Source organism: Thermobia domestica, chromosome 1 (genome assembly GCF_964235325.1).
Source record: "Thermobia domestica chromosome 1, izTheDome1.hap1.1, whole genome shotgun sequence".
In the NCBI taxonomy this organism is placed as follows: domain Eukaryota; kingdom Metazoa; phylum Arthropoda; class Insecta; order Zygentoma; family Lepismatidae; genus Thermobia; species Thermobia domestica.
Window position 1 is genome coordinate 197,757,650 of NC_137454.1, and position 11,577 is coordinate 197,769,226.

Consider the following 11,577-nt stretch of genomic DNA (forward strand, 5'->3'; position numbering starts at 1 on the left):
ATGATGCTAATAGTGACTGCAAGATGTGTTACATCCAAGAAATATTCTTCTACATGCAAATTAATAAAAATTCAAAGATGCAGAAAAAAAAAAAGACCTTCACGTGTTCGCTTCCTTTTATTATGTCAATTCAGAACTTGTAATCAAGTTGATGAAAATCGTGATAAGAATAACTTTCTAGGCTTATGTTACAGTACTTCTTTACAAACATATACCAGTGAAAAATATGTGAATAGATAGTTTATTATTATAAATTGATGTATTAATCTAGATATTATTTACGGATAAAATGTGTTACATACATAAAATGTAATGTCATTACAAAATGACGAAAAATTGTACAATTCATTTTTACTGATGGATGAAATAGGATGTGAATTAAATATACTGAATAAATATTCTCTTACCTTGTGTATCCAATATGGCGAACTATTTGTGCATAATTTCAAAGTGCTCTGACATTTTTTCAAAAACTGTTAATCCTCCTTAGAGTACACTCATGGTTGAACCTTCATGTCTGTGAACCTATCCTAGAAGGATTAATAAAATGTAAATAATCAGAAGGTAGTTAAGATAAAAGGTAACACCACATTCTCTCTTTCGATGCTTACGCCCCTTATTCTTGAAAAATTGTAATGAGCCGCTTTCATAAAACAGTGGAGTTCGTCATTAGTTATCATATTTAAGCGAACATTTTGTTTACACATCCCATTTTTATAATGTGAGTATATATTTTCGCAAGAATATCCCCTAATTACCATGCATACTGTATAATCTCAGTGTGTTGTTTTCATTTGTTTCCACACACTTTTTCCAAGATGATAATCTGTTGATGTATGAATAATGACCAACAATTTTCTGGATGATCGATTCTTTTTTTCACAAAAGTCATAAATGTCAGTGTTAAAATAACTTATTACAAATCTGCAAGAATAAATGGATTAAATCTTGAAAGGAATCATCTGTTGATGTGAATTTTTGTGTTATCTTTTGCCATAAGTATCTTCCGATTATATATATATTTCATTATTCCTTCTAGGATAGTCCCACAAAAAACAAGATACAACTATGAGTGTATTGTAATGAGGTTTAACAATAGGTTCTGAAAACGTCGGAGCACGTTGAAATTATAAATAAATAATACCCCATATTGAATACACAAGGTAAGAATATTATATTTAATATGCACAATTCGTAATTTCGTAACGATAAATTATAGGCTTTTATTTCTTTTTCAACTTCTTAAATGTTCATCTACAGAAATTAGTTGCTTGTTGTGCAAGTACTAAGGTTACATTGTTACGGGCTTCCAAAAAGTCATTTCATTCGTAGAAGTGTATAAATTACAATGGAATACATCTATGTCTACGAATTTATTTTATAAGACTCCTAGGATTTAAATTCTCTTCATTATCGAAGATGACTTAGGGACATCCTGTTTTAAAGTTCAGTCATGATCTTGGTAAACAAAGCACATTTAAGAATAATGCGACGTTTAAATGTTCGCAGCTTTTATTATTATTATTATTATCAGTAATTCTTCAGTGTATAAAATTTCAAGAACATTTGTGAAGATAGTCAAAATGTTTCAGACATGACTTGGAAAAAAATGCTCGTACCTATCTGAGCAGCATTATTGCCAAATAATTCTTACAGTTACTTTTCGAGAAACGTTGTATGTTGACTTCACTATTCAAAACAGTTTCGGCCAAAACGGTGTGAGTATTCAACTTCTGCATGGGAAATTATAGTTTCATACTTAAGCTAGTTTATCAGTACTATAGTATGACTATTCATATTCGTAGTTTCCTATAGAATTCTCGAAGCGTTTTAGCGAAATAATTTTACAACGTGGAAGTTTCCCATGTTCCTTAGTTATGATTTAACGTAAATTTGACGTACTCCCTGGATCACTATATATGTAGTTGTTAGTTTGCGAGTTTACAGAGGTTTTTTTAATAACAAGATTGTGAAATTCTGTGGAACGGTAGTGTGTTTGCGGGAGAGTCAAGCATACAAATAGGAGTGACCAGTGCTTTTTTTCATCGCGGGACGCATCAATATGGAGTACCAGCGCCGTTTTTTCAAATCCTATTTCTCTACCCATTTTATTCATTAATTTTTGTGTTTAGAGAGTAAATTCTTCAGTCAAATCGATTTGAAGACTGAGACAAGAGAATATATGTATTTATAAAAGACAATACAATAAATATATATAGCAGTACGTACCTGCTAATTTCTTCCACTTTTTTAGCTTTGGGAAGCACCGGTATCTTGTTTTCCAGGAAACAAAAACAAACAAAAAAATGGGACTTACTCTATACGTATAATATTGATAAATATAAATAAATAAAAACTGTATGTCAACGATAAATATTTTAAGTATATTATGTTTTTTTCCATCTTAGCTATCAAGAAGTGGTCAATAAATAAAAGTGCTGGTGTAGTGTTTTAAAAAGAATTACCTGTGAAAAAGTTTTCACAGGGCTTCACAACACTTCAAAATTCGCGTTGGCAACAAAATATTTCTCTTTGCTAAACATTATACAGTAAAAAGTATATTTTTATGTGATAAAGTTGTGTGTATATATATAAAGAAAAATATGTACAGTTGCCTGTTCCTTGTTTAATACAAAAATATAATTTTTTAATCATGTTCAGTTTGTTCTCTTTTCCAAAATCACTAAAGTTAAATAACAATACATGTTAATTGTTTCCATTAAATAATAATTTTTAAGTTATATTCGTTATAAATTATAGTTTTCACAGAAAATGATTTTTATAACAAATATTTTATTTAGAAAACGGGTATCTTTCTCGTCTTAAATGCTTATAATTTATCCGTATTCTTCATATTTATGTAATAAACATGAAATAAAAGCGTGATACAAGATGTAACCATACCTTATATATACTTGCCTATAGATGTAAGAAAAGGATTACTCTTTACGAATGCCGTTCAAAACTACGGTTTTTATTTTAAATGTTTATTATGATTTTGCTAGAGAATAAATGTTATTGTACTACAACAACCACTAATAAGCAGGAACCCAAATAGTATTATAAAACCTCTTGTCCAATTTTGAAAGTGTTCTTAATAGACAGAAATATATTTTGTGTATCTCAGAAATAAGGCCTTTTACTTTTCAGTGATCATCAACCCATTGTAACATGGCATAATAACTACACTGGTGTCCAAAAAGATAGCATAATCCTAGTCCACATGGACCAAACACACCTGACTGATCCTAGGCATCCAAAACATGAACACCTGCGTGAAAAAAAAAAGTGTGCAAGGGGGGAAGAAAACACACAACACACAGTCCCAACACCTTTATTTGACAAAACGCACCATAGTTGAAAATGACCCAATGTGTGTGGCGAGAAGACAAATGAGGTTGTGGTGGATCAAGAGCATCAGTAAGGCGTGTGGTCACCCCGCGCTTCTACACAGGTTGCACAACGTCGTTCCATGCTTCCGATCACTTCGTAGATGATGTTCATCGGTATCCTTGGCCACTCCGCTCGAAGGGCAGAACACTAAGCTGCTATTTCGGTGTAATAACAGGAAATGTGTAGTTCATTTTTTTTTTTTTTTCGGAGAAAATGGCCGGGAAGTAGTGAACCTGCAATATATATAGATTTACATAAATACTGTATAATACATAGAACAGAAAGGAATACAGAAAACTATAAGAAAAGTAATTGAAAAAATTATAATACAGTATGTGAAGAAGAGAGTTGAGATTATTATATATTTATCAAAGAATAAGAGAAATTGTATCAAAACACACAATATGATGCAATACGAATATTAAATCAAAATAATCCTTACTTGTATATTTACACAATTTCACTTCTAACAGTTTCATTCTGTTTCATATGAACACTTCCTTCAATAGCACAAACTCGTCAACAAGTGCGGAAAAACATTAAAAAAAAAAAAAATAATAAAAAAAATAATAATCTTTTGAATATAGCCACAGAAAGATCAGTGTGGGACCCAGCCATTCCTTTCATACAAAAGCATTCACTTTCAATCCGTGATAAAGATTCAATACATCAATATACAAAGGCAATTATGAAATACCCATTATTTTAATACAAAAGTCAATACATCAATATATCATCAATATCCAAGTACTCAGCGTACCCTTAGCCGCACACTGTGAGCAATTGAAGCCAAGAAATCTGGTAGTTCCTTGCGACGTTAGACATAAAAGTCAGTACATACATTACGCAAATGATTCTTCATAATGGCAATCAATCTCAGCACTCTTTCTGGCCTAGAGCATATTGCTGGATTTCATGATTACGTTTTCCTGGATTAATTATTATCTACCTCCAAATTGAAGGATGTTTAGTTTCTACTGTGTGCAAAAACTTCTTATTCCAGCCCTCGTATATATTGTTAGTCCTCACGTCATTGTAAAGAATTGCATCATTCATGAATGTTTCACATTGGTGAAGAAAACGGCGGAGCAGCCCTTCTCAATCTTACATTTTTTTCTATTACTTCATTTGACAGAAGTGATATCAAATTACTACAGCAACTCAGCACTTCTAGGGGATCAATGTCATGTAGATATTGCATTCCATATTTCTGATTTTCTGTGAGCAAACATACTAGGGAATCAATCTGTCAGCAAAGTTATTTGTAATCATCATCTGTTACGTGAGTCGAAGATATTTTATCTTACTCCATGTATTTCGACATACGTTGTAAAAACACCCACGCAGGGTAATGCCATTTCTCCAAACGGTCCTTACTACCTGCATTGCAGCTAGTTCAAAACTCAAGACTCCTTTCTCTACATTAGGTGAGTTTCTAGTCAATACATACACTGCAGTCCCGCTATTTCTAATGCATCACGAATCGTGTATACGTAATTGCAAAAATCCACGTAGGGCTAACGACAAATTACAATCCGAAGTCAGTTTTTCCTCTACAGTTCAGAGGTAGAGGCTATTTTCTGCGTTGCCATTTTTTCCAGTGTTACTTTTTCTGAAATAATTTTGTCTAGGACTTTTCCTACATTTGTGCCAAATAAGTGGCACGGAGGATGTTCAGGTGATACTAAATTTCTCTCCAGGTTGCCTGTAGCAACTGTGGCGTAATTGTCTTGGTAGCACCATGGATCTGTCACGAAACTATTCCACAGTTATTATTTTCGTTCCATAGTCCATATCCTTGACATACGTCCACAGGTAGAAGACTCACCCTACAATCAATTCTACTAATTACTTAAATTGGCCCCATCTCCGTAATTTGTTGTTTACAGATAAATTTTCTTCTTGTATTGAGGTTTTGAATACGCATGCGTAGTTTGTCGGTTGTCTCATTCTCTGTAGCTACTCTATGACCCATCCCCCCACCCCCGTCCAGAATTAGGCGTTTCCGACCAAAGAAATTACAAATGATTTTTCCTGTATTAAGATTTTGAACACGTATACAAAGTTTTGCGGTTCATTCATGGAACATCTTGTATATATATTTTCCTTTCATATAAATTAACCGTCTGAAATACATAAAAGTTCATAACCCATCCTTTGCAAGCGCTGAAGAGGGTGGCAAAATTAATATAATCACTAGAATTATAAGCAGCAACAAGAATGTTGATACAGAACACAATAAAGGTAAATTCATTTTCTTTTAAGTATATGTTTTTAGTGTATCGCAAGTATTACGGTAAAGTAACAAATCTATATTAACTTTTAAAACGTGTAACTATTGATACAGTAGATTGCCATTAGCGTAAACATGTAGAATGTCATTTGTCACAACACAACTCATAAGAAATGTGACTTTCAGCCGTTATATTTCATCATCCATCATTCTCATCATTTTTTATATAAAATTATTATATTACAAAATGATTACATACGACAAAACTGGGTGATATAGGTAACCGGTACCTAGAACTGCACCTGTAGGTATATAACCTCACTTTTAAGTTTTAAAAAAGATTTTCCTCTTCTAACTGCTCTTGTGAAATAAATTATATGATTTTAAGTGTAAAGCCAAAATGTGTTTAATTTGGTGAATTTCACTGGTAATAGAATACTCGAGAGCCCAATTTGTGAACATTTCAGAAAGATCCGTGGTAAGAGTGCACTTTGTTCACAACATGGATCGGTAACCGGCAGACCAATTACTTAAGTGGTAGCAACCAAGTTGTACAGTTAAAAGATAGTTTTAGTTGTTAATTAATTGGATGTTACATAAAGTATTTTAGATAAAGAAGATATCTTAAGTGTACTATGACAGTTGGACGAAGATAGAAAAGAGGTGCTGAAATTAACGGGATAATTAATTCCATAGAAGCACTTTCCGTAATTAAATGATGAGCATGCATTTAGTAACTCATAAGGCTAAAGGCGTTTCTGAATAGGCTGTAATATTTTATAGGCATACCTTTGGTTTTTCGTATATCATTCACTATGAGTGGAGCATTTCTGCTGCAGCATGTGTAAAAATCGTGCTCAGGTACTCAAAATTGGGAATTTCAAAAGCTGTAGGAGTGTTATGGTAAATATGAACATGTTCTAGTGTAGTATTCAATATTGTATAATCATGAAAACTCATTTACATTTTAAATGCAACAGTGAAACAACAAAGCCTAGATCCTTCTATATGCCCCACTTTCCATTTTTTGAAGCAAAAGATTTTCGAAGAAGAAGCAGTGTCCATTATGGTGAAAATGTTATATTTATGTATTAGCATTCGCACATCCAGAAGTAAATTTTACTGATAGAAATGGCAATTTATTCATCTTAATTTTGACGATGATGATAGTGATCTGTTTATACAGTAAATTTGTCATTAGTGTACAAGCAATACAATAATAATGTCGTTATTATTTTCTTTGTTATATATTGTAATATTATGTCAAACTAATTGGGATTTTGCACATTCTCAAGTATCTGTGGATTTAAATAAGTGTAAAGTTACTCATAAAGGTTTAGAATATGTAGGAACAATATCAAAAACGAAATCAGGAAAAAGATGTCAATACTGGTCTCCGAAACAACCTGTACACAAACCCTTAGAATCAATCAAGGATGAGCACTTTCCTGAAGGCTCAAAAAAACTGGCAAAGAATTATTGTCGAAATCCTACACAAGAAGCCCAGCCATGGTGTTATACTATGGATCCAGAGGTGGAACGAGAACCTTGTAGTATACCGTTTTGTAATTTCGGTGAGTGTAGAGTAACTGCAGTTGGAGCTGAATATAGTGGAAGTATTCATAAAACAATAACAGATACGAATTGTTTGCCGTGGGACAATGAATTTGTTCCATTTGTAGATGACACAAGATTCCCTAATCTGTCCAGAACGTTAGCAAGTAATAAATGTAGAAATCCAAACGATTCTCTAGGTGGTCCATGGTGTTACGTAGATAAAGGCATGAACGAAGTTGCCCCAGAGTTTTGTGATGTTCCATTCTGTGATGAACCACTCTGCAAGTCATATTCGGAGGGCGACACTCACGGGCATTACACATTGTTAAATAAATCTGCAAATACATTGAAATTTGCTGTAAAGTTATGGGAGTTCACTGACGGCTACGAGGAAATTCATATAGTATTGACAGAATTAGCAAATCCTTACGACCCTGTGTATGATATTGTAATTAGTAATAGCAAAACTGGTATTAAAAAGTACGTAAATAGTCGAGAACTGGAAGTTGACGAAAGTACACCTCAAATTCTATCTCCCCTGGAATGGACAAACTTTTGGGTGACATGGGAAGATGGTTATGTGACATTAGGCTTAGATCATGATGAAGAACCTTTACTTGTGTATGAAGATGATGATGGTGTGATTGTTTATCCAGAATATTATAGCTTGTCAGGAAAAGCATTATGGAGTTTAGCATGCTTGGAAGAATGTGAAGTGCATACGACAATATTTGGACTCTTTACACGACACTGGAAAATTCGCAAAACAGACAGTGGTCGTGACATTCACTTTTATGTGCGTGCAGTTCATTCCGCTAGTCTTCAGCTTCGAGCAGCAGCCCCAGACCAATACCCGCGACTTGAATTAGTTTTAGGCGAGAAAAGCATAACCTACGTAATTGTTCAAGTATTTGAGAATGGTGAAAAAGAAATTTTAGGACAAAACAATGTGCCTAAGATTTTATATTACTGGGATTGGCATGAATTCTCCTTGAACTTATTTGGTGATCGTTTGCAACTTTTCTGGATTCGAGGACCAGAAACGCAAACGATCTTAGAAATACGACATCCACTTGTAAGACAATTGCGCTGGTATAGTCCAGATTCTCGAAACTCAACTGCTCATTGGACCTTCTTCTGTTCCCCACCAGAGGATGCAAATCCTCCTCCTCCTTATCCACCCGATTGTGCAATTTCAAAAGTTGCTCCGGATTATGTTGGCCATGAATGGGTTACAAGAACAGGCTTAGCATGTCTGTCATGGTCACACTCGAAAGGTCCTCACGAAATTCCGAAAAAATTAAAAAAAGATAATCTTTATAGAGATGGCAGTCGTGCTGCTGCAAAAAACTATTGTCGAAACCCCGATCATGACGAAAATGGTCCATGGTGCTTTACTGTCTTCCCCGCCATCAAAAAAGATTATTGTAAAATACGACTATGTCGAAGCAGAGATTGTAAAATGTCTGGAGTTGGGATTGATTATATGGGAAATATAAATGTGACAAGATCTGGCAGAGAATGTCAGCCATGGCTATCTTCACATCCCCATAAGGTTGATAGTAAGTACTTGAATGAAACTTTGTACTCCGATCGTTCTTTGGAAAATGCCAGTAATTTTTGCCGCAATCCTTCACGCAACATAGCTGGACCATGGTGCTACACAAAGGACAAACACGTAGAATCTGATTTGTGTGACGTATATGATTGCGTGAAACCAGAGAAATGCATCATGTTGGTTCGAGGCTTAGGAAGGGGGAGGTTACTCTATGTTCTGCCAGACTGGAAGACACATGGATTACAGTTTTCGCTTAAAGAATGGGATCCAGAAAAAATAGACGGAATTGTGTTCCTGTTTCAACCCTTGACTGGTGATACTTATTATAAACTTGCAATTGGAGTTGATAAAAACGAGAAAGTTCAGATGTTCTACGGCGTAGAAGAGCACGAAAAGCTTCTCAAGGAGAAGACGTTACCTCATTTAATTCCCATTGGTAAGTGGGGAGCTTTTTGGGTTAAAGCCAGTGAAGGTAAAGTTGTATTGGGAGTCAGAGGATTTGAAGAGCCACCACTGTTCGATTATATTGATAAAACCCATCCTTTTAATCCCATGTTTCTAACCTTTCAATCTCTCCTGGGAAATACAATCGGAGTGACATTTCGCTGTGACCAATGTCATACAGAGGTGACAACGACTGCCAGAATCACGAAAGTTCTTCCCATCGGACTATGGGACGAAGATTCCAGCAGCCATCACCACAATTTAACTTTATATGTTAGAGGAACAGGTGCTGCTGTGGTACCTCTTTTAAAACTGCCTGGCGGTGGTCGTTACTATGCAATAATAATAAATGACTTTGGAAAGTATCTAAACTTTATATGGAATGACAGGACAACAACAGAAAACATTGCATTTGCTCAAAGACCAAACTTGTTATTGAAAGACAAGTGGACAAAGTATGTTATATATTTTCATGAAACTAGACTCATAGTTGATAAGGATGGGGAAGAGATTTTAAATTATACTCACAAAGAACCTTTCCTATTTTATTACTTCTCGGTAGCGGCAGAAGGAAATATAACTTGGTCCGCCAATTGTGCGCCTGTGGACATCGATGGTGCACCGCAGAATGGAGGGTGGTCAGAATGGAGTCCATGGTCTTGTAGTGTAACTTGTGGTGGCGGAACAGGCATTCGAAAGAGATCATGTACGAAACCAAAGCCGAATGTATATGGGAACGGGTGTGAAGGACCGAGTACGCTTACGGGAGCATGTAATGATTTTCCTTGTGGACAGGTATCAAAAGATACTTTGCTGGAAGTGCGCAAAGCTCTTCAGAGAAGACATTCCAATGTACAAGTGTCTGCAGGAGAGGAGATTTCAATAAAATGTAATAAGACGTTAACTAGCAAGATTTTAGCAGAATCACCACAAGCAGACATTGCTTGGACCAAAGATGGCACGGAAGTTGAAAGCGGTGATCGTATACAAATAACGAAAAAAGAATTAAGTATAAAAGACAGTGAACCATCAGATACTGGTGTATATGCGTGTGTATTACGGTTCGAGCACAAAAGAAAGATTGTCATTAGTGTTACCGCAGTTACTGTTATTACAAGTAAATACACTATGGAGGTTCGTAGAACGCAGCCATTTATGTTAATATGCAATAATTTAGTATTGGGTTATTTGTACCTTGATTTACAACAAAAGTGGATGTTAAATGGGCGTCAATGGAAGCATTATGGATACATAACAGCAGAAGCTGTAAACGTAGAAACCGTAGCTAAAGCTGAAAAATCACATGAAGGTATATGGGAATGCATTGTTTGGCAGGCTGACTTTAACTTCACATGGACCACAAACTGGATTAAAATAAAAATTAAAAATGCTCCGAATTTTCTTAATAAATTAATGGAAGGCCGATTCACTTCAAAAATATTTGGTCCATTGAAATACGAAATAATAGTATTCCTAGTGTTAGTTCTTATTTTTGGTTTGGTCCTTTTTCTTACTGTTTTTTTCACCAAAAGATATATTCAATGGATGAACGAGACTAGAAGAAAGAGACCACCGAAGCATAGAAACAAGAAATATGAGAAACAACACTACGTTTCTGAAGAAGATGAGGAGTCTATTCCCCTCACAAGTGTTGGTGCTCAAAATATTGATGATAAAAACATTAAATCCGAGGTAAAATAACATAAAACAATATTTGAATAATAATAAAAAAAAAAAATTCACAATGATATCAGCAGTATAGTATGATATAAAATGAGGTCCATCAACTTGGAGTACGGAATCGGCAAATCACATATTAAACATGTTCACAATTTTGTACACATTTTGTACAATTTTGTACACCATCCAAATAATTTTGTACACCCCTGTGTTTCCAGTAATTTTCGATCAAAATTCCGCACTCCAAGTTGACGTTTGAGTGCGGAATTACCAGATCCGAGATTTAAATAGCTAAAAATAATCTGCAAATTTTGTACAATTTTGTACACCTTTAAAATAATTTTGTACACCCGTGTGTTCCGAGAAAATTACCGTCAAAGTTTCGAACTCGACCATCAACTTGGAGTGCGGAATTCTTAAATCTAAAAATTAACTATCCAAAAAGTATCTACGAATTTTGTACATTTTTGTACACCTTTTAAAAAATTTTGTACACCCCTGTATTTCGAAAAAAATGGCCTTCTACTTACGGATGCCACCATAAGCAAACCATTAAGTTGGAATGCCGATTGGCAATATATGACATATGATTACCGTATTTGATGCAACATATGCCGTAAAAGTTTGTACACCTTCCGTAGAATTTTGTACACCATCCAAATAATTTTGTACACCCCTCTGATTCCAGAAAATTAGCTCCAAAATTTCGAAT

The 11,577-nt window shown here is 34.6% G+C and overlaps 1 protein-coding gene across 1 annotated transcript; it reads left to right on the forward strand.

Moving 5' to 3' along the window:
- The first annotated feature begins 5,563 nt into the window (after window positions 1-5,563).
- LOC145692674 (uncharacterized) lies at window positions 5,564-11,152 on the forward strand. Its single transcript, XM_081768057.1, has one exon. The coding sequence runs from the start codon at window positions 6,849-6,851 to the stop codon at window positions 10,884-10,886; it is 4,038 nt and encodes a 1,345-aa protein (XP_081624183.1). The 5' UTR covers window positions 5,564-6,848; the 3' UTR covers window positions 10,887-11,152.
- The last annotated feature ends 425 nt before the right edge of the window (window positions 11,153-11,577 follow it).

Bases quoted from the DNA above. Each gene is read 5' to 3' on its own strand.
- LOC145692674 (XM_081768057.1), top strand. From the start codon at position 6,849: ATGTCGTTATTATTTTCTTTGTTATATATTGTAATATTATGTCAAACT.